This window comes from Eleutherodactylus coqui, chromosome 8, assembly GCF_035609145.1.
Source record: "Eleutherodactylus coqui strain aEleCoq1 chromosome 8, aEleCoq1.hap1, whole genome shotgun sequence".
NCBI lineage: Eukaryota > Metazoa > Chordata > Amphibia > Anura > Eleutherodactylidae > Eleutherodactylus > Eleutherodactylus coqui.
The window spans coordinates 59,708,452-59,733,602 of NC_089844.1; the positions used below are offsets into that span (position 1 = coordinate 59,708,452).

A 25,151-nucleotide genomic window follows, 5' to 3' on the forward strand; every position below is an offset into this window, starting at 1 on the left:
TAGTGGCCGACGCTTGTAATTGCAGGCATGGCTCTCATTGAAATCAATGGGAGCTGTGCCTGCAGTTACAAGCGCTGGCCACTACATCGGAGGTAGGCGCAAAGACTTCAGCTCCAAATACACAGAGGTCGGAGCAGAAGCTTCTGAGCCGACCTCCTTTTAGTGGCCGGCGCTTGTAACTGCAGGCATGGCTCCCACTGATTTCAATGAGAGCCTTGCCTGCAGTTACAAGCGCCGGCCACTACACAGAGATCGGCGCAGAGGCTTCTGCTCTGACCTCTGTTATTGCGGCGCTGATAGCATGCGCCCGCTCAGCTGATTGGTCAGGGTCCTGAGCGACAGACCCTGGGTGATCAGCTATTGATGACCTATCCTGATGATAGGTCATCAATAGTATTTCCTGGGAAAACCCCCTTAAGAGAGGTACGCAGGGTCACAGGTCAGGCTCACAGCCGGAATCTGCTGAGAGCCTCCCACATGCAGAATCCGACCCGCTCGTGTGAGCTCAGCCTTAGAAGTATAGCTATATCCTTTAAAAGTCTACCCCCTGCCATAAATACTTATGATAGGCAACCATGCTTCACTGTTTTAACCAGCTTTTGTTTCGGACTATGCAGTAAGACTTTTAGAGGAATTAAGAAGTGATACTCCTGTAGTTCTATTCATCATCTGTCTATTCCATTCATCATAAAATCCCTTAAATGGCATTCCCACCATAGCAAGGTATCCCCTATTCACAGAAGTTCAAGCACTTGGCTATCTCTAGGGTTCCATTGAATCAAATGGAGTGGAGGTGCATATGCATTCTCAGTATCGGTGGGTGTCAGCAGTCAGACCCCCCATCAATCATCAAGTTACCTCCTATCTAGTGGATAGAGGATAACTAGCTATGGCGCTAATACCCTTTAAATAGGTTGTCTGATTTAGAAAACTCTCTTCCAAATACCGCATTAGGGAATTCTAAGGTAATAGACATGAGCCCCTCATCTGAAACGTCCATCAATAATCGGGGTAGAGGGCAGCAACAGGTGGAGGGCCCATCCTGCCCAAAAATGGCATGGAAAGCCAATTAATTTCAATGGGCTTTGTGCAATGCTTCAGTTCCCCTGTGGTGGCATGGCAGGAAAATTCAATACTTTCTAAAAAGTGTTTACACCTGAGACTATGTTCACACTAGTATTTTTGGTTTCTGTCTAGCTGTTCTGCTGTGGCAGCAGCTAAACGGAAAGGAAATGCTTATTTTTTTATGCTCCTAGACATGCACTGAAACAGATGACCCTCAGTTTAAATGTGTTTGTCCATTTTTAGTCACCATTCCATTCTTAACCCTTCCCAATCCACTGTCTGCCGTCTTCCTACATTCTGATTGAAGCTTGTACAGCTCCAATGTCAGAAGACGTCCGACAGGGTATTCTTACAGTCTATTGCCAGCCACTCCGCTGTGGGAGCCTCTCTGGCGCACACACACTGGCTTTAGCCAGCAGACGGCGCCGTTGTATAACAGCAAAAACAGAAAGCCTTTTAGGAAACCCTGAATCCAAAATTGGATTGGAAAGGGTTAAAACACACTCGCTTTTGCCTCCAGTTCAAAAGACAGAACCAAAAACATTTTTTTTTTCTGTCGAACATTAGTCTCGAAGGGAAACAGAAGCAAATGGGAAGTTATCAGTTTGCGTCCATTGGCTTACCTTCTCCCACAATGGAACAGCTAGACCGAACAGACACCGGTACTGTGAACATAGCCTAATTCCTTAGAGTTTCAGCAGTGGGACTATTTGTAATCAAACTATTCTTGGAGGAACCCTTCTAAAACGGGAGAGCACAAAGCGGATAATTTCCATTAAAATGACGACTTTCTCTTGCTCACTGGTCCAGGTTAATTAGACGGCTCCTTATACATAAGTTGTTTACATTATTGCACTCTAGCAAGCATGTGATTGCAGTTTCACATGGGCTAACTTTGTACCTAAGCAACTAACAAATGCATTTAGTTAAATTGAAGAACATCACATGATCCTGGTAACATAAAACTACAAGCTCATCTCCGGTGGAGATCTTCATACTAGTGATTAAAAAAAAGTGAAATGTTAGAATGTTAATTTATTACTTAAGGTGAAAATCTGTATTTCAACGTAGAGTTAAAAGCTAAGTTTCCTGACAGAAATTGTCTCTTTCTCATAAAATAGCCAGTGTAAAAAAAAAAAGCATTGTGGGGACTTGGCTTCTTCTCCCAGATATCTTCCGAAAGCTCTGTGGGACCTGAACATATTTGGTTCATCATACGAGCAGTCTCTGGTTTTTACACACTCTAACAGCCATAAGTTACTAACTAATTTCTGCTATTTCATACCAACACATCATGAAGAACTGAGAGAATACCTTTTCCTTCACTTTTTTCTATAAAAAGTGTCCTTGATAGACAGTGCATTGCTGGGAGGCCTCAGAGCCGCTTAATAGAGACCATCTTCTACTGCTGAAATTAGGTCAGGTGTAATAAACCCTACATGGTTAATATAATAAATATGAAATGGCACAATTTAACATGTAGAGATTTTCAACTCAAGAGTTTGTGGTCAGTGTTAAAATATCCTCTTCACGCATTCATTCACTATTACAAAAATTTGTAGGCATATTTGTGAAGGTGAGGTCGAAACAGTAACCACAATGAACGCTACTATCTTAGTTTGGAATGTTTCCCTATTCGAGGATCTCTCACTACCCTTGAGTATCTGACAGCAGCTCTGGTGGGTCAAGGGTTAAGGAAGGGTTTCTTGCTCACAAGCGGCCATTTTCTTCCCCGGTATCCTTCTCCTCAATTGATTCTAGGCCTCGTTTGGATTTTGGGTCAGTTGTTGTACTTGAAGCTTTGCTTAGACCGCTGGAGAGACAAGCCTGTTGGATTTGTCTCATGTTTTCCATGGCTTCATTTTTGGCATTCTTCAGTAAATCACCTTGGCCCTGAAAGTTAAGGAGAAAAGGGTCACCAAGAAAGTCATAAATTGTGTTACACTCGGCATTAATAAAAAGTCAAAAAAGGTCCCGTTCAGATGCATGAAACAGATTTTCATTTGCGGAACTTTTTGGAATAAATCTAAAGGTTCTCCTATAATATCATGCATACCAGTTGTCACCAAGGTAAGGTAAAGTCCCCTGGTGCAAGCACCGAGTCATGACTGACTCCTCGGATGAGGTCACAACGTGATGTTCTCTTGGCAGACTGTTTTTGACGGGTGGTTTGCCATTGTCTTCTCTATTCATCTTTTGCCTCCCAGCAAGCTGCGTACTCATGTTACCGACCTCAGAAGGATGGAAGGCTAAGTCAACCTTGAGCTGGCTACCTGACCCAGGCGCGGATTGAAGGAGGCTATGATAGGGTGAGTGCATAGTACATGGGGGTTGGGATGACTCCGAGGTATAGAACACCATCCTTCAGGTGTATAACACTAAGGTTCGTACCACATGCTTTTACATAAGGGAATTGCATACAACGCAATTCCTTGATAAGTACCGATTTATCAGAATTGTCCCATGCAATTTTGATAAGTGTATATTAAGGAAGTGCTGTGTATGCCATTTTCTAATAGAAAAACGGTGTCGTCTTGGTATTTTTACAAAAACAGCAACAAAAACAAAAAACGAAAGTTGAGAATAAAATGAAAACTTGAAAAAATTGATAAAAAACAAAAACAAGATTTTCATTTCCAGCTAAGTCGCCTAGCCCTGGTGGAAGTCTGATCCGAGGCCACTTTGCTCGTCTATTATAGTCCCTAGTTAACCTTAGAACTTCCAAAAACTCCAAACAGTGCTGACAGAAACAAAAGAAGCGCAGTTCTTTTATAATGCCAGTGACTCTTTGTGCCAGCGGTTGGCAAAGTGGCTGGACCCCGAATGATCAGGCATTGATGATGTGCTGTAACAATTTATCTTCAATGTCTATAGTGAGACAACAAGTAATGGCAAAAATGTACATATTGTGTGTCCTTGGAAAGATAATGACAATACAGAACAAGGAGCACTTCACACTTATCAGGAAAATACCAAGTAGCCGAGTTCTTCTTTTACTCCTGCAGGTATCTGTGACACATTAGCACAAAGTATATATATATCAGACGCATTTGCATAAATGATTATTATTCAGTAGGAGCCCATGTGTGTACTGAGGGACAATATATACAGTACAGTGTGCTAATAAAGGAAGCCCAGCCTTTGTTGTCCGTGACCATAGCCGCACTACAGCACTTTACACCATGACTTCACATTAAAAATACATCACACTTGTCAATAATTTAGGTGGCGTGTCCTGCTGAAATGTCAGCTCTACGGTTAATCTTCACAGTTCTCTTAATGCAGGTGAAGCGATCCTCTCACGCTCACCAGGCACTAAATATTTTCACTAAATAATCACATTGCTCCGTCTATTTAAAGGGAATGTATCACTTATATTTTTCACTAATTAAAGCCAGGCAGTGAAACATGACTATGGGGTCAGCAATCTTGTTTTTTCTGTAGAGATATGCTGTACATCAGACATTCACACAACACAGAAGGGGACCTGTTGACTTCTCTAGGAGATTGCTTTAGCAATGCTCTGTAACCTCTATAGAAGTCAATGTGCAGACAGGGGGAGCAGATAAGCTGTGACCATCATATATGTGAATGGTGGATCGGGTGTTATCCATTATGACAACTTAAGGGTTAGTCATACTCAGACCGCCATCTTATCCACGCTCCAGGAACTCAGGTCCACAATGTGGTTTTCCTTTAAAAACTGGATTTACCAGCCTTTTATTGCTTCACTTCAGCAGGTCAGAGTAATGTTTGCACTGTATTACAGTCCTTATACAATGCATCACATTAAATAAACACCTGGCCATCTGGCCTCTAACTAAACATCAGCATTACCCTCACTATCAGGCCTAATGCCACAACTTTACAGTTCAACAGTCCATACCATTAAGGTGTCAGCACAGTCCTCCCCTGTCATGCTTCTTGGCAGGCAGCGTCCATCTCTCTCAGATCACCAGGCCACAATGAACCCAGAGCTCAGAAGCTTTGCAGCTTTCCTCTGAGAGATATATTCTTTGAAGTGCCTCCTAATTATTGGGCAGGTACACTCTTTTCCCACCAGACATACTTTGAAAGAGTTTGCCATGAAGCCACCTAGTGGCCAATTGTAAAACCGATCTCCTAAACTATATATAGGTGCCACCTTTCATTGTATTCCTGCCTGTGATGATAATGAAACGACTGCGGAAAAGTGTTCTTTACACAAGCAGGAGTGTCAGACTATTATTAGGCTTGTAGGTCAGAGTGAAAACTACAGGGTTTTAGGATTTTTTTTCAAATATAGAATGCGACATCGAAAAAAAGAATCTTTAAAAATATGTTCCACATAAAACCTTGACTTATACAATAGGTCAATTTCTGATGACGCCTTCCCTTGCCACAGAGCTCCTCAACAGGTTACAGGTAGTCACTGGGGGTAGTAGCAGTTGCGTACCCTGTGATCTATTATTATTGGTGGATCATGCTTACAACAGAGCCTTGTCCAAAGCAGAAATCAGCTACAAAATGTCATACAATATGACCGACTTCATATCTGTGTTATAAATTAGGTTTTTTTGTTCCGTCGTGGGAGCAAAAAATAAAAAACAGAATTCAGGTTGGAACAGTTGCATCAGATAATAGACATCAATGATGGGGATTGTTGGGTTCCATCATAGTTGTCATCATGTTACCAGAAAATATAGTCCTGCATGCCTCCAAGGCAGAACTAAACAGAGCCTAAGGCGTCTCTCACATGAGCGTATGGTCACTGTCTATTACACATGTGTAATATGTACTACCGATCTTCCATACACTTTAAGGCCTCTTTCACACAGGTGACAGCAATATCGCCGCAAGAAAATCGCAGTGATATGACAGTTGTGTTCCGTGCAATATCGCTGTGTTTTATTGCATCTATAATCACGATTTTGTTGAGCTACAAAGTTGCGCAACTTTGTAGCGCTCTTTTGCTGGGTTTTTCAGGGGGGCTTGAAATATAAGCCCTACCTCGTAAATAAGCCCTGGTTGCATTAAAAATCAATACAATACCAAACAGGCGCTGTCCGCATCACAGCACTTCTACTTCGCAGGTCCCTGGCACACTTCAGCCAGCACTGCCTGTTCATGGGTTCAAAAACACCGCCTCCAGGAAGCGCTGGCTCTGATTGGCTCTCGAGTGCTGCGGCTCAGCCAATCACTGCAGCGCTCGATGAACCAATCACAGCCATTGAATTTTTTTCTAGCAATGTAGCAGCCTACGAAATATCACTAATGTGAAGGATCCCATTGGAAAGCATGGCTTCACTTACATGTGATTTGTAGCACTGTCACATTGTGAGAAACTCGTACGATTTTGTCGCCCATGTGAAAGTGGCCTAACTGTGTCCTCTCACACACAGCGCAAGAAATGCATGTGCGAAAAAAATCACGGCATGTACAAGCTTGGTGCGTGTTATGTGTGCATACATGCCAAGAGTCAATGGGGATCGTCAGCACATAGCAAGTATGCATGTCATTGCGTACTTGATGCGTGCTCGTGCGCAGCTCATTACGCCCGTATGAGAGAGGTCTGGCTAACACTGCGGTTTAAAAAAGTTATCAAAATTCTCTGTGTCAGCCCAAATTACAGTAATCATGCTAGAAACTATTTTAAAGGTCAAATCTTTTCCTGATCCGATGGATTGCGGTAACTTTGTACATTGTATTAATGACACATATGAACAAAATGGCGCCTATTAACTTGAGAAACAATCACATTTGTGGGGTTTCTATATTTTCAACGTCAAATTCCGACCTAGCAAAGATCAATTAGAAAGTGAAAAAAAAAAAAAAAGAATGTAGCGACTATTTTATTGCTTCTGGGAGACTTCTAGGGACTAGCCTCAAACATTCTGGTCACTAGTAGTTGTTACCGCGTGGCGGTGCCAAGATACTAGAATGCTATAGTTTACTAGCTGGCCGGAGATAAGAGACACAAATTAGAAACATGTTTCCTTGAAGGACCACCATTGCCAAATCATTAGATCAGCTCTGAGGTCAGGGTTTTGTGCTCCTGATCATTAACCCTTGCCTGGGAAGCAGCTTTAAACCATTCATAATGTTTACTTATTACTTTATTATAGATCACTATAAAAGTTTATTGCACTATTATTTTGGATGTTGAACATGCAAAATAATAGTCTTCCTTTGGCATCTCCGGAGTATGTGAATGCTAGATAAACCAGTCCTTTCCAGAACTATGTTTTAGGCCGGTCCGACGCGGGCGAGAAACTCAAATACGGACACCATTCTTTTGAATGGAATCATATACATGAGTTACGCAGTGCGGGAAAAAATAAAAATTGCTGCATGGCCTATTTTCACGTTCTTTGGAACAAATCGCCTATTGTTTTCAATGGGACAGTAAAACCAATTGAACGGCGTGCGATGTGCACACGAGTGCGATTTGAAGTTTCCCATTGAAAACACTTGCCGATCCTCCGACGCAATTGAAAGCCACGTTGGAGGATCGCTACTTTACGTAAGTGATGGGAGGCGGTTTTTCCCTGAAAACGCCTTGCATTGCCGTGAAAATGCACGTCGAGTTTTTCGGCCCAAGTTCGCACTTGCCTATGTGTAGCTAACCTTAACCCTTTGCAAACCAATTTTGGATTCAGAGTTTCCTAGGGGGTTTTCTCTTTCCGCCATTATACAATGGCGCCATCTGCTGGCTAGAGCCAGTACTGCAGTATGGGACATGCTGGAGAGGCCCCCGACAACAGAGTAGCTAGTAATATACAGTAAGAATACCCTACCGGACGTCTTCTGACATCGGAGCTGTACAGCCTTCAATCAGAATGTCTGAAGACGTCAGACAGTGGATTGGAAAGGGTTAATATGTACTTTGCCTATATAGACTTGCTATGTCCTCTCTCAATTTTGTCTCTAGCACACATATCATATACAAGGTGTCCACAGAAATACCTATCCAGAGATCTTTCCAGCTTGCACGAGGGTATGTATGGGACTCACGCTTGTTCCAGCACTAAAATAACTAAAGGGAATCAATTTAAGACAAATTAATATAAAAAGCAATTTCTGACCATAAAGGATAAAGATAAATGCAGGATTTGAAACAAAAAAGGGAGTTTTATTAACTGATGTTATGTTAATAGCCATCAGTGACTATTCAAATATGTACATTATTGAACATGGCAGAATGGAAGTATGTCAACATGTCCACGTTGTTAAGACGAGGAAGATCTGGTTTGTGACCCCTTGCTGCGCTGCTGGTCTGCCTGAAGTGGTGAACAGCAGTGAGAATCATCATATGTGTCAGTCTATCTGCGCCTGGAAATCTCCCATGAAATCTATTTACTGCAGCTCATGTATTCTGTCCTGCTTCCCTGTAAAGAATTACCATCGCACACTATTATCCATTTGTATACTACACTGTAGCTGCACTTTATCACCTAGCAGCTTGCATTCATGTTGCCTTTTATTGTAGAGACATTGCCATTGTGCATTACAATATGTTTTGTCTTTATTTCTTTCAAAATTTGCATCTCGGCCTCATGCCGCTAATTTGTCATCAGAGGACATTTTTTTTCACTGATTGCATTAATTAATTTGTGGCATTTTTAAATTGCCACCAATGAATATACGCATTGTTATGTTAATTCATCTTAAGTTGATTTTCATCAGTTATTACAACGCTGGAACAAGCGGCTCCACACGCATTCCCTCGTACAATGCTGGAAAGATCTCTTTCGCTCCTGAGTAGGTATTTCCATGGATACCTTGTATAGTCTACAGTTGCGATCACAGTTATTTAACCCCTATTCCAAATTAGGTTTGTTTCCTAAAATTACAAACTTTCAGGGGTTTGCAAAAAAAAGTAATCAAACAAGAACAATTTAAATAGCTCAACACGATATACAAAGTGGTTTCTCCAAATTTAACACAAAATAGAACTTATAGGACTACTGCAGCCTCAAAATTATTCAACCCTCCAAACAGAATCCATTATAAGAGAACACATTTGCAAATTAGATGTTGTCTCAAGTACATCTGATGCAACTAATCAAAGGCTTCCTTAGTTGCATCAGGTGTGCTTGAAATAAAACATCAAATACCTGGACCTACTAGGTGACAGCTATGTTTCTACCTAGAGATGAGCGAGTATACTCACTAAGGCACATTACTCGAGCGAGTACTGCCTTAGCCGAGTATCTTAGCCGAGTAACAAAAGACTTAGTGAGATTTGGTGGCAACAGACACTGAGATTTCCATTTGTACATTAAAACACATACTAAACACTGAAGTCTTCATGCCTGAACGCTAAGATGTAGACTTCTCGACCAAAAGCACAAGAAAAGTCGTCTCCAATATGTGCAAAACCGTATAATTAAGCCAGAGTAGTTTTGGGATTCCGTTTCGTGGAGCAACGAAACAAAAGCGGAACTTTTCAGTGCTATGGATCAATGTTATGTTTGGAGGAGGAAAAATGGAGTGCAGCGTCCGAGGAGCGGGCCCCAGCCTAGGAGATGGCGGGATCTAGTTGTAGATCTTGTCACAGTGGCACTACCGTCTCCTACCCAGAGGGTAACCAAAGACACGTCCAAGGGCCCGAGAGCAGGCTATTAAAGGGGTTTAACCTTGTGCAGTTTACCTTGGTTGTTTTGTCACATGTGACACCATCGTTCTGTCCTCTGCGGTGACTTAATGTCAGAATAAAAAGTCCACATCCAGGGTAAAAGTTTAAAGGCAGAACCGGGAACGGTCAGTAAAGCAGTTTACTGGAATACAACTTGCAATACAGTCCACAATTTACATCCACTGGCAGGGTATTCAGTGCAGGAGAACACATGGTGTGACAGGGAGGAAAACACGGAAGGACAGATTGAATTACACAGGCCAAGTTATCTGTACTTCTCTGTTCCGGGATACCATCCCACAAACACTCACCGACTCTCTACTGGTACACACTCACGGAATTGTAGAACGCACCCAGCACTGCACAGTGGGAACTTGCACTTGTTCGGGATTCTTGCTTTCACTTAATCCTCCAGGAGGGGGAGAATAAGGGGTCCAAACCACATGTTTGCTATCCTCTGAGCCTCCTTCATATTCCCTCTACACAGACTGAAAGTTTCTATGTGTAGACCAGCTCCTCTCTGGTCAGACAGCTAGATAGAACTAGCCACGACCCACTGCAATGAACACGCTCTCCAAGAAAAAACTCCCACTCATGCATTTTTCAACTACATATATAAAACAAGGTCACATGACAAACAGATACTTTTCCAGACATAACCCAGACTATAACCCATTCAGTGCTGTAGCTATGCAATACAAGTCATATTCACTCACATGAAACACACTGACAATACACAGAAGCACAAGACTACACAGACCATCCAGAAACATCCAGAAGCTTCCACGCATCAACTTCTGTACACTACAGAAGTATACGCTGAAAAGAACACCTGGCTTACAGTAAAGCAAGGCGATGGCTCGGTGAAGCTTTGCGGCTGCTTTCCTTCCTCCAATACTAGAAACCTGAAGTGTGGGGAGAGCAAAATAGATTTAATAAAATATCAGGAAATCCTAGGAGAGAACATCATGCTTTCTGTGAGCAAACAGAAGCTTGGGCAGCATTGTACCTTCAAACTGGACAATGATCCCAAGCATTTTTCAAAGTCTACTAAGGCTTGGTTTCAGAAGAAGTCCCAGAAGATTCAGGAGAATCTGTCGCAGTCGCTTGACTTGAACGCCATAATCTTTGGTGGGATGTGAAGGAGGATGCATACTGCAAGTCCAAGAACATCAGTGAACTGGAGGCCATTGCCCAAGAGGAATTGGCTAAGAATCTACAGAAGCGGATGTCTGGCTATACATCAAGTTTGTAGCAGGTTATAATAGCAAGCGCTACTCTACTAAGTACTAAAGACGTTTCTCATGCAGGAATTGGATACATTCTAAGACTATAGAAGTCATTAAAAGTGGCATTTTGTGTTGAATTTGGGAAAACTTCTTGTTAAATTTGTTGTGTTGAGCTATTTAAAGTATTACAGTTTGATTATTTGGTGTGCTGTATTACCCTGAATGAGGGTTATGGTGTGGTGTGGTCAGAGCATGCTCTCTTATGGGCACATTCTAGAAATAAAAGAATGCAAGAATGTGCTGACCATAAAGACAAATGGCCTAAATTGGCTTCTGCCTAGTTGGTTTTTTTCTTTGCCTTCCTCTGGATCAATAAGGGGGGGGGGGGGGGGGGGTGAAAACAGGCCGAGCTATGTGGACATTGCCTTCTTTCAGCCTAACATACTATGTTACCATCCCGTTATATGTTTGCCAACCAAAGCCAGTAGGAAAATGCAAGAATGATGCATATGGATAAAAAAACAAAACATGAAACGGGCACTAAGAAGTGAAGCTACTGCGATTATATATATATATATATATATATATATATATATATATATATATATATATATATATATATATATATATATATATATATATATATATATACATACATATATACATATATACACACATACATACATACATATATATATATATATAATATATATATAAAACAGCTGGCCACAAATGCCTCTGACAGCAAAGTATAAACAAGGCTTTGTGCAACCCTATAAGTGATTGCAAGCTATTAGCTGTTGCACCATTGGTATGGGATACTGTAACAATCTAGATAGATTCAGCCTTCAACATGGTTGCTTATCATCTTCCTTTCCAGCTTTATGCTAAGGCTGTGGTTCTCCAGATGCGTCTCACAGCACTATGATGATTAACACTATTACTTCCAGCACTAACATAAGTCTAAGAGCAGAAAAAACAAATTCAAATTGCCTTAGATGTCTACAATGTAAATTTTGGATAAGAATTGGCCAAAAGTAAACATTTTCTTTAATTGAATGCAAAATGCAGAACAGCAAAGAAAAGGCCGAGTAATGTTAAAAGTGAATAGACTAAATATAAACCATAATGACTTGTTCATTCTAGTTGTAAAGCTCCGTCTGTACTTACATAACCGTGATATGTACGGGCACACAGCTACAATTTTATCTCTAAAGAACCAGAGAATTTCATGTTCTCTTTTGAACGTGCGTCTCCCAGGCAGGAATCATGAGGACCCTTGGGTGACTTCCCGATGACGTCATTCAAACTAAATCTACGCCCATAGACATACAAATGCAATCACCCAGAGCAAAGGCTATTCGAGGACGTGACAATTTGCAAGCATTACATAGCCCTCCATTTGCCCGTCGCATCATTCAACCTAATATTTAACTACTCAGAGGATATTATATTCAACATATTACACATCATACAGAATGTAAACTGAGTTACATTTATTTAATGAAACAGAAATAAAGCGACCCAACACTAATGTGCGTCTACAAACCCATGAACTGTGCCTCTGAGCATTTCTATTGAAGTGAATGCTACATTTAATTACAGTACAGAATACATCCATAAATAAATAGATTTAAACATACTTTTAACCTGGACCCTCCAATTTCCCAAATGTAGCCAACCTGAACTTGATTTAGAAGGAGCAGAATCAACCTATACGGTCCTTTTGCACTGGACGATTGCACTGTCCTTTTGCACTGGACGATTAGCACTCCTATGCTTTCCCACAGGGGCAGTAATCGTTCAGTGAATTGAAGCTGAACTCACTGGAGGGGGGGGGGGGGTGGAGTTGCTTCCGGTCGCCCACCCCTATTTACGGTAAATAGGCAGTCATTCATAGATGAACGACTGTTTACACAGGCAAAAAGTCGTTGGGATTTATATGCCGGGAGAAACTGAACAATGAACAAGAAGCGAACAAATCATTGTTCATCCCTCAACCACTGGCAGCGTTTCAGCTTAATGATTCTTCAGTCTCACAAGATGCAGCAATGAGCCGTGTAAAAGAGCCATAAGGATACCTTTAAGCATCATGTCCACGGGCGGATCGGATTTCCCCAGCAAGAGACCTGCAGGTAATCATTTGCAGGAGATCGGGGATGTAATGGTTTTTCTGCACGGATGTACTGCAGATCATCAGCGCGGGAAAAAAAACCATAACCCCACCTCCCAGCTTTTTCCCCACCTCCCTAATTGATTTTAACCTTTAACCCTTTCCAATCCAATTTGTATCATGGTTTTCCTAGGGGGGCTTACTCTTTTTCTGCTGTTATACAACGACGCTATCTGCTGGCTAAAGCCAGTACTGCATGAGGTGATACGTTGAATAGGCTCCGACAGCAGAGAGGCTGGCAATATACAGTAAGAGAACCCCAACGGACGTCTTCCAACATCAGAGCTGTACAGCCTTAAATCATAATGTCTTCAGACGTCAGACAGTGGATTGGAAAGGGTTAAATCTGCAGTGTATCCGCAATTGTATTTGCGGAAGCACTGTGGATCATCCGTACCCACTAACCTCTATTAAGCCCGTCCGCATGGAATCCACACTGACATGGAGCATGCTGCGATTTGTTTTCCGCACCAAATGGTCCACAAATCAAATAGGCATGCTTAAATTGCATCAGTTGCAGATGCCGATGCTTCACTATGGGCACGTTGAATTGCAGATCTTCCGCGCTGCTGACCCATGCAGATTCCGCAAACCAAATCCGACCGTGGACATGAGGCCTTAGACTGAGCAACTATCATTCAGACGATTGCTCAGAAAAGTCTGTAAAACAATGCTAGTTGTTTGAAAGCTTTTACACAATGTGTTTATTGTCCATTAGTTGTTCCCCCGAGATATCGTTCGTAGATGGTATCTCTACGCAAATTTGTTCACGAGTCATTCAAGAACAAATGAGTAGGACTTCACACAAAATGATCAACCAGAGAATATTTGTCAGGTGAGCAGAAATGAAGCGACTAATAAGCGAATTATCACTCATCGCCCTGTTGGTGGCTATGGTCAGGGGCGTAACTATAGAGGGTGCAGGGGATGCGGTTGCACCCGGGCCCAGGAGCCTTAGGGGACCCATAAGGCCTCTCTTCTCCATATAGGGAGCCCAGTACTATGAATAAAGCATTATAGTTGGGGGTCCCGTTCCAGGTTTTGCATTGGGGCCCAGGAGCTTCAAGTTACGCCTCTGGCTATGGTTACACAGAACGACTGTCGCTTGCATTCACTTCTTGGAGCCAGTATTCCGATTATAGTTGGCCTATCTAAAGCCACCACATGCCAGCGTGCAACCAGTTTTAAGTCAGCAGATATAAAATTTGAGGAGACAGGCCATGGAGAAAGCATGTAAGAGAACAGGTGAAACAAAGTGAAGAACAAAGTATATGGACCTACATTAGGCACAAGCTCTCATAGCCATACTGAAAGAATGGGAGTAACAAAGTAAATCTCCTCCACCTCTCAACATGAAAAGTGTACTAGAGTTTGCAAGAAAGGACTGTATACGGCATTATTCCACCGTTCCGAGGCTTGATGCTCGTGATCAATCAGCTTGATTGTAATTTCCTCCTAGTAGAGGAGAGCTTCCAAGGGATGGAGGAGTAAGCAACTATTGCGGAATGGGAAAGACTTGTAAAATTAAATAGTGGCATTTTAATTAGTAATGGGGGGGGGGGGGCTATGGTCAGCAATAAGGGCTCTGCGGCTGGTAATGAGGACTATGTGAATGACAATGAGAGAACTGTGGCTACCAATAGGGGCTCTGCTGCAGTCAATGAGCTCATGGCTAGTAATAAGGGCTATATGATTGGCAATTGGTGCACTGTGACTAGATATGGTGGCACTGTTGCCGGTCATAGGGCCCATAGCTTGCAAAAGAGCACTGCAACGAGCATTGAGGGCCTTGTGGCTGACCAAGGCTTTGAAGCTGGCACTGGGGATTTGTGCCTGTAATGCTATAGGGGCTGTGTGACTGGCACTATTGTGGAGCTACTTGGATGGAACTTTTTGGTTACTCTATTCCAGTAAATGTGTGGCGGCTCTATATGGGTGCCCTGCGGCTGTCACAGTTATGGAGCTTAGTAACGATCACTTTTATGGAGCTATGTAGTTGGCACTCTACAGGGGGCCTATGTGGCTGGCAGTGTGACGCTTCACACAACACTGTATGGGAGCTCTGTCTGGATATGCAACACTTCAGGGAATGGTAATCCGAAAATTAGTTATTGTTTAAATCAAGTTTTTAGGTTTTATTTTTTAGCAATCTTTGGTGATATTTTTTAATTTCCCATGCCATTATGTATATTTAAAGAGTAACTGGATTTCCTTATGTACAGAATAGAACTCCAGCTGTGCTTGCACTGTACTGCGGGCACATCCGTGTTCATATACCAGTTTATTAAAATAGCTTTCCTTAAGGTTTTAGTTTCAATCCTCCTGTGCCCCCAATATGCGTCTGTCCCCCAATGCCTTACTGCCGTGCCTCAGCTTCTGCCGCAGTCCGCGAGTGCTGCGTAAGAACAATCCATTCTGTGCTGCAGATGGAGTACAGAATATGGCTGGCACGGTTATGGGGGCACCAATTGTGGCAGACAAATGTCTTCAGAGCTGAAAGCTTGAACAATGTTTATGTGGTGTTGGCCAATATGTATGGGTTTTAAATGAACCTGCTTAAGGAATAACTTGATCTATTGGTAAATCTCATACTTGATGTTTTAATTCAACTCCCTGGGTTCTCCACAAGTATCCATCTGGTACAGTGCACTAACGGCTCTGTGCAAAGATCCAGCTTTAGCTAAGGACGGATTACAGGGTTTAGGATAAATCTATATTATTTTAAAGAGTAGGCAGGAAAATCACGTTATATTTAGAGTCTTAAGTTGTGGCAGACAATGGCTTATTTCAAACAAGAGGGAAAGTGAATTAAACACCCTTTGTGTATTGCGTTTAGTAATTACTTTAGGGAGAAAGGGTGTCTGTGTGTGGGATTACAGGGCTTCAAGGCATCTATTGACTAGGAGTACAGGTTGTCTTTACGACAAATGTGACAGCAGTATTTATAGTGTTAATTATGTTGCAGCAACTGCAGGGGTTACTTAATTCTTCTTATTGGTAGTTCTGGGCTTTGCTATGGTGATGGCGCTCTCCAGCGCAGAACCGGAGGCCATTTATTTTATCAAGTGAGTGGGTAATCTTCAGAGAGTGGAGTAGAGCCTGAAGGGAGGGTTCACCTTTATACAGCTAATGACACGTCTCAGAGACATAAAGCATCAGTAGTCTCAAGGTGAATCTCCCCTTTAAGATGTAAGGTATCTCTATGATATCAGATTAACCCCTTCCTGCCGCAGACCTTCCTTTTTTTTTTTTTCATTCTCATTTTTCTATTTCCACTTTCACAAAAAAAAATCATACCTTTTTTAATTTTTCCAGTGATGTAGGAGGACAAGTTGTATTTTTCAGTGGTAAAATTTAAAGTACTCTACAAGTATTGGAAAACTTAAAAAAAAAAAGTAAAAAAGAGAAAAAAATGGCACCATTTGGGGGCAGGGCACTTTTTACGGTGTTCACAGTGCAGTAAAAATGCCGTGTTCCCTTTATTCTGGGGGGTAGTGAGATAATGGCGATACCAAATTCAGATATTTTTATGTACTACTGCTTAAAAATGCCTTTAAACCTTTTTTTTTATTATTTTTCCATTATTGCATGTGTGAGGGCTTCCCTTTTGTGGGGTGAACTGTAGTTATTGGTACCATTTTGGGTACATACAACTTTCGGATCACTTTTTCTTCAATTTGTTTTCTTTGAGACGGAGTGAGCAAAAAAACAAAAAGCAACACTGGCATTTTTTTCTGACAACATACGCCAGCTGAGATTACCAAAGTGATATTTTAATAAATTGGACTTTTATGGACGTAGAAATATTATTTTTCTGATGCAACAACTAAGAATAGAGATGAGCAATCGTACTCGTTTAGGGCGATTTCGCAATCGAGCACCACTTTTTTCGAGTAACTGACTACTCGGGCAAAAAGATTCGGGGGGTGCCGGGGGTGAGCGGGGGGTTGCAGAGGGGAGTGGGGGGGGGAGGGGAGAGAGCTCCCCCAAGTTCCCCACTGCTACCCCCTGCTCCACCATGCCGCCCCCCCCGAATCTTTACGCCCGAGTAGTCAGTTACTCGAAAAAAGGGGTGCTCGATTGCGAAATCGCCCTAAACGAGTACGCTCGCTCATCTCTAAGAAGTTTTTTATCTTTCATTTTTAATATTCTTTAGTTTTTGTCATAATTCATATCTTTATCTTACATTTTTATTTATTTTTGCTGTTTTTTTTTGTAGTCCCTTGTATTTGCACTCATTCGATCTCTTATACTGTATACTGCAAAACTATAGCATTGAATTATACTTTGTTTTGACAGGCATTCTATTAAGACATGCCACAGGTACGTCTTAATAGGCAAACATTCATGGCAGCCCTGGGAGCCTTCAGAAAGCCCAAAGTTGCCATGACAGGTGGACAGAATCCTGCAATCTAATCATGGGGGGACATTTAGGACACTTTAAACCTGGTCGGCATATGTTATCCTCTATCGCAGCTAGTGTGGGTGGGTATTAGCTATCATAGCTAACACCCACCATGTATGGAGCGGGCTCAGCTCCTGAGCCCACTCCGTATATTGGAACCGGACGTGTGCCATACATGTAGGGAGTACATCAGGAAGGGGTACAAATTAGTACAGATCCATAATATGGCATCCATAGACAAAAATTGCAACATGCAGAACTGCACACCGCAAAACTCTATGCTTCTACAAGAGGCACCATACGACTTGAAATGGAGTGCCAAGTGGTCTGTAACATAGTCCGGTAGGCAGGGTATGGTGGTATTATCCAGTAACAGTATATGGTGGTGCTAACTAATTATGGTATGCTGGTGTTGCCCTGTCTTGGTATGGTGGTAATATATAGTCAGTGTATTTATTAATATTTGGAGGTAGGGCTAATCTGTGAATATAGATTACAGACTCTGGTACAGCATAGTGTGCCCTGTATTTTCCAATGGAGCATATGATTTGGTCCATACCACTCAACACCAGGACTTGACTGTGCGCTAGGCTGTAATGTCTAGTGTACACGTTAATCAACATCATTTACATTTATCAATCATGCCAACACTAAACATTTCAAATGATGGCCCACAATAAACAAGTTTTATCACTGATCTTCTTCTTCGTTAACACTGACCAACTATTACAGTTGCTTAGAAACAAGTGAATTATGACGATAAGTGATGAATGGAAATTGGCCTTAAATGGGAATGTATTCTGGCTTAGAGCATAGGGCTGTGCGAGCTGTAAGTATGGCCCCACATCTCTATGGAAGAATAGCTTCATACAAGTTTTCTTTTTAGGATTTTCACAGAGTTTTTGGAAACCAGTACAGGATCTGTGCGCGAGACCTGATGCGTTGGAACACAATGGTTAATGACTTTATCTGGAATCATTAGAATATGAAGCCTGTTTAACATGAAGAGGCAAAGCCAGTTTGTAAGGAGTCCAGTCATGACCATTGTGGCCTTCACAATTACATTATTCGCAGAAAGCTCATGGTTTATTCTTAAAGCCAATTTCACACATATTCCAAATCATGTTTCGAGATCCACAGTATGAAAAAGATCTAATTGTGTATTTAACTCAAAACCTGTTGCTAAACAGCTCGAAGCATTAATTGAATTTCCATTCTTTTTCACCAAGCCAAAGAACACCATTAGGAAACAATTAGAAAAAGTAAATTAATTGCACATTACCACAATTGAAGACAATGATCTTGCCGCTTTGTTCTTCTTACTTAAGTGTTCTGTAAATATTCTCGCCTCAATAGCAACTTACTATTGTGTGTCACCCATATTCATTATAAAGAAACCGTGATTGAATATGACACCTGGGGAAACGGAGGGGAAAATCTGTATGTGTGCTGCGTATGAAAAGAGGCTAAAAGCCAAGTCTGACACCGCATCGATGCGAGATTACAGCTTCCATCATCGTGAAGGAAGCCAGGATATCAATGAAATATGAAATGGTCTTCAGTGACAAGTTATTCTAACTTCATTCCATACTTTCCTTTGGTTGCCAATGTAAACATCTCCTCACAAGGAATATTTTTATAGCAAACCTCTACTGTTGCCTGAAATCCAGTACTTCCTACCCTGAAGCTGACCATACACATTGCACTTACATCGATTTGTTGGGACTGGATAACCATATAATGTTTATGGTGGGCTACCGGTCTCGTCCGATGACGGATGTTGAGAGAAATAAGGATCGGGCAGTAGCTCTTCATCTTGCCTGATCCCTTTGATCTCCGAAAGATAAGCCACTGCTAGAAGTATCTGACAGCAGGTTACTTCTTTTCTACCCGTTCAGAGTGAATGCAGACTCAACCCATGTGCCCATGCTCCTCCTCTAGAGGCATTGCAGAACGGCACTGACGAGTGAAGGGCCAACTTTAAGGAGCTATACTGAGCATGGGAGCTCTGTGGCTCTTCCAGGTGGGCTTGGAGTTTGTCAGTTTTAGCTTGGCTCAGGCACATATATTAGGTCAAGCAACATTACACTTTGGGGGACTGTAGTTGTCAAACATAGGACTACTGAGTGATCAGAGAAGCAGTCAGGGCAACACCATCAGAGAGGAGTCCTACAAAGAAGAATTCATTTTTCAAACTATCAATGCATGCAGACTATAGAAGCAATATTTCAGAATATTCATTGAAAAGAATGGCAAAAAAAATATGTAGCAGCAAACTAACTTCTGCGCATGTCCAGCCTTGGCCAGGACAAAAGCTTTCATGCAAACACAATAGTATTTGTAGCTCGGCAGAGGCTTGTCTATACATGTATGTACAAGTACCACTTGCTCCAGCTCTCATTGAACTTGAAGTGTGACCCTTTGATGCAATCAAGAGCTGCATTGTCCTGGGTAGCCCTGTATGTAGACAATTTACTGTAGTTCTCCTCATATTCAGGCTGTAGTCTACTGTTCCAGGTCATACAGTCTACTGGCACTATGCTACTTATTTGGGCTTATGCTGGCAATTGTGCCAATTAGCAAATGCCTGACTTCATGCCTCTTTCCATTACGGAGTGGTTAGTGATTAGTGGATTACAAAACACTGCTGACAATGTATTTCCGGTTATTGATTACCTAAAGGGTTTATTGTGTCCTAGTTGTGTGCTTTCACAATGCATTAGTAATTAATTAATATCTGTTTCCCCGAAAATAGGACAGTGTCTTATTGATTTTTGTTCAAAAAGGTTTAACTTTTTTTTACATGTATAGCTGCCTGGACACTATTTAAATTGACTTTAATTAACTGTTAGCAGGGATTAATTTTGGAATAGGGCTTATATTTCAAGCATCCTCAAAAAGCCTGAAAAATCATTTTGCATCCTCAAAAATTCTGGAAAATCATGCTATGTCTTATTTTCGGGGTATGCCTTATTTTCAGGGAAACACGGGTAGTGCTTGAAACATCATCTTTTATTGCATTACAGTTAGTAAAATGGTAATAAACTTGTACTTCCCAATAAAGGAAAAACTTTTCAATCCTGATATCAGCTGCAAAAAAGATTTTTTTTTTAATTAAATCAGCAACTGAAGCTTATTCATATTCATTGTAGAATGAAAACTTATGTGCTTTTCCTTTTCAAGATCTTTCTGTCATGAAGCTACACATCTGCCATCATCACTTTGACCCCAGTGTTAGCTTAGAGAACTTTTACATTCAATGTACACATATCTAGTCCAGCATGTATATCATTTTAATTTTGAATTCTTTCTTCTCACCCATCAGGTTCAGCCAACCCAGCAATCAGGGTCCCTCGCTTTTAGTCATTGAGTGTGGGCGTACTTCATGAACCGGCTCTGCAATCTGTGCCAGTAATTGTAGAGTCTCTTGCTGTGTGTGTTCCAGGCTGGTCATTCTGATCCTGTCTGTCCTGATTATCGTATTTTTCTTGACCTGTTCTGATTTTCCTGTATCTTTGTTCAGTTTATGTTTTTACCTCTTCTGATTCTGACCTCCGCTTTTCTTTCCTGATTATTCATATCCACCTGCCTGTCATTGTGACTCCTGGAGTCCTCCTGTTTTTGACCCTGCTCTGAATCTAACTCCGATACTTGGTTATCCTTTGGCTCTATCTCGGTTCTCCGATCTCCCTTTACCAACCCCTGGCTTGTCCGAATGTTACATCTTTACACCACCTATCAGTGTCCACTCTGGTGACGCAACCTCTGAATTTGTAGTAGCTGAAGACCTAAGGTGCATTTAGACACAAGGTTGATCGCTCAAAAGTTGGCTTTTGAGCAATGATTTTGCATAATCTACTAATTGGTACTAATGCCTATTAGTTCTGCTCGGGGCTGACAGCTGAGAACAGCTGAGACAAAGCAAACAGCGTGCGTTCGGTATTATCAGCTGTTCTGCTGAACAACGGATTTCAAGCCATGGAACGATTATCGCTCAAAAGATGGCTTTTGAGCAAATTTTGAGTGACAATCGTTGTGTCTAAATGGGCCTTTATTCTGCTTGGAGAGGTTAGAGGTGAAGATCTACCATTCCTAGGCATTGCTAGCTAGAGTAGCCTGCACAAAGACTAATTATGGTCACACATTTTACTGGCCAGGTTTTCCTCACTTAATGTAAAATGTCACACTTTACTTGCCTTCATTTAGTATTTACCTTCATTAGGGGCGAAGGACGAGAACACTATCCTTCCATTATATAAGGCACTTGTCAGGCCTCACATGGAATACTGCGTACAATTCTGGACACCGGTGCTCAGGAAAGATGTCACAGTGCTTGAGGGGGTTCAAAGAAGGGCAACTAAACTAATACATGGAATGACGGGACTGGCATACCCAGAGAGGCTATCCAAATTGGGATTATTTACTCTAGAAAAAAGAAGGTTAAGAGGCGACCAAATAACCATGTATAAGTACATGAGGGGACAACACATGGATCTCTCCCGCGATCTGTTTACACCCAGGACCACGACGGTAACAAGAGGACATCCGCTACGATTAGAGGAAAGTAGGTTTCATCACCAACACAGAAAGGGGTTCTTTACTGTAAGAGCAGTTAGACTGTGGAACTCTCTACCGGAGGAAGTGGTGATGGCAAAATCCATAGAGGAGTTTAAAAGGGGACTTGATGTCTTTCTGGAGAAGGATATTACAGGATATAAATATTAGGTTAAGTGTCAATCCTGGTATATAGGCAGGTAGGAACTATTAGGGGTTGATCCAGGGAACAGTCTGATTGCCATTAGGGAGTCGGGAAGGAATTTTTCCCCCAAAAGGGCTAATTGGCTTCTGGCCTTGGTTTTTTTTGCCTTCCTCTGGATCAACACAGTAGGATAGACAGGCTGGACTAGATGGACAATGTCTTCATTCGGCCTTACATACTATGTTACTATGTTTACTTCCAGAAGATGGAAATCTACCTTTCAAAACATTCTCAAGTGCCAGACTACATCTTTCAAAGCTCTCAAGTCTACAAAACCATTCTACCTTAATTTTCACCAGTGCCAAACCATGCCTTCCAGATTTCTCATATGTGCCCAGCCGCACCTTCCGCATCTTTACCATGTGTCAGATCACTACTTCTTCAGGTTTCCCGTGAAGCAGTCCACTTTTTCACAACTTTTGTGTGCCAAATGCCTCATTTTCTAGTTCTATTTTTTTTCTGAGATGTTTAGTTACTGAAACCGCTGTCAACCCATTTTCAGGAGTACAGATTTTGCTCAGGCAGTTAATGGAGATAATACTGATTCCAGTCGTTAATCCTCTAAATGCCATGGCCAGCACTAACAGTGGTATTTAAATGGTTTAACAGAAGATGGTTCCTCTTGTCCCCCAAATAACCCGTTCAAGCCGAAAGCAAAGAGTGCCTCAGGGAAGAGAGATATAAAACAGACAAAAAAAATGCATATTGAGGGATAAGAAGTGTATATGCCTGCCCTCTTGTATCAGTATATCAGTGAGTATATGGCCGCGTTCTGTGATATTGTTTTGTCTGTTTTATAGCTCATTTTCTGTGATTTTAACTAATGTTAGTGTAGGGATGCGCAATAAACGACAACCCTTGATGCGGGTTGTGAGCTCACATATTTTGGCCAAAATATTAACCAATACCTCATATTTATCAATGACATACACTGTGGGTTTGAACGCTGGGGGCACTGGGGTACCAATGCTGGTGTGGTTCACCTGTTGGCTGCCTTTGGATCCAAATATGGCATCAATAATAGTTTGCAAGCCTGCTTGGTGCACTATACATATCATGCGGCCAGACACTCTGTATCAACTCTTTCGTGTAGGAATAAGCACTAAGCAGCCATCCCCCTCAATAGAAGGAGGGTTTGTGAGTGGTTGTTCATCAGTGTGCACACATGTGTTTGTTGCTCTTCCATTTAGCATTCTGGCTGGCTGCATGTTGAGGGATATGTGGTGTATATACCTGCCCTAATGTGTCATATTCAGTGACGATATGGCCGCTTTCTGTGATTGTTTTCTGTCTGTTTTAGATTTCCCTTTCCGTTACTTTTTTTTAAAAGCTGATCCAATGTTTGAACTTACAATATTCCATGTATTATACTAACTGCTTACACCAAATACTATCCAGAAAATATAGTAATTCCAATAATACATGTTTATCTCATATACATAAACAATCAATACATTCAATTAATAATTAATAACATACAGCAAATTAATGACATTATCTCAGTCTCCATGCTAAACATGCATTCAACCTAAAAACAAATTCCACAATAACCATGGACATAGCTTGATCCAAACTATCATATAATACAAATCACTCAGCGAGTACTACACACTAATGTGCGTTTCATGTATAGCTTCATTTGGGGTTAAAGATTCGTCAATTATAATAAAAAATGTTAAAAGTAAAAAAAAAAAAAAATTGTAAATTTTGATGTAAAAAAAAAATAAATAAAAATTGGGGGATCATCACTTGCATAAAAGCCTCATTTATTAAAATAATGTGCTATTTATCCAACATTTTACTGCACGTTGTATACCGTGAAAATAAACAGCAAAAAGAGGGCACAATTGCATTTCTTCTATTACACCCTACTACAACTACAGGTTTGTCCTGCAAAAAACAAACCCTCACCAAATCCCATCTGAGGGCTTAGTCACACGGGCGTTTTTTCATGCAATTTTTTTTGTGTGCAAAACTGATACGCACAAAAAAAATCGCGTGACCGAAGCCAGCGTCACGGCTGAAAAAAACGCTGCTAGCAGTGTTGATCAGCCCAAAGGGCTCGGTCACACGGGCGCTGCCCGCTATCCTCTGCCACAGCTGTGTCATGAATTCATGAATGGGTGAGTGAGTGCTGCCTCTGATTGGCTGAGCACTATGACCAATCAGAGGCAGCCCATTCAGCAGGCGGGGATTTTAAATCCCCACTTGCTTAATACTACAGAAAGCAGTTCAAGAGAAGAGCCGGCTGGACGCGGCTGATCTCCGGGAGCTGCAGAAAGGTTAGTATATATATTTTTTTATTTTTTACACTTTATTTGGATGCTTTTCAGGGAAGGGCTTATATTTGTAGCCCTCCCCCGAAAATTAATACAGGGCTTGCCGGCAGCCTTTTGCTTTCAATGGACTGAGCCCTAAAGAAAAAAAAAAAGTTATGGTGTTTAGAACTTTTTAAACTTTTTCAATAGGTTCTATGGTAAATGAAATGGAACCATTTAAAAATACAACTTGTCCTGCAAAAAAAAAAAAAACAAGCCCTCAAGCGGCCATTTCAACAGAAAAGTAAAAAAGTTTAGATTTTTTTTGAAAGCAGGTGGAAAAAACAAAAATAAAAAAACTGTGTCTTTGTTCTCAAAGCATTAAAGATACAAATACTTCTGAGGTACAGCAAACATAACAAACCCATGTTTGTAGAGCAGTGAGAGACATACGAGTTCCTGCCTTCAGGCATACGCCGCGGTTCCATAGACCATATTCTTTGCAGCCTATACACCAGGGCTAAACCCATTACCTTTATTCATGCTTTATGGTGATAGTTATCACAACAGCCCGCTATGCGGAGTCTATGTTTATTCTCCACGCCGTGAGTATATGTCATTATTCGCTGCACTGTTGTTTTAATT

At 41.5% G+C, this 25,151-nt stretch overlaps 1 protein-coding gene across 1 annotated transcript in view; it reads right to left on the minus strand.

The window, feature by feature from the left end:
• Positions 1-307: 307 nt before the first annotated feature.
• PLCL1 (phospholipase C like 1 (inactive)) overlaps positions 308-25,151 on the minus strand; it is a 259,157-nt gene continuing 234,313 nt past the window's right edge. The window contains exon 6 of the mRNA XM_066575683.1: positions 308-2,958. Coding sequence (XP_066431780.1) covers positions 2,776-2,958 — 183 coding nt within the window. The 3' untranslated portion in view covers positions 308-2,775. The remainder of the gene's footprint in view (positions 2,959-25,151) is intronic.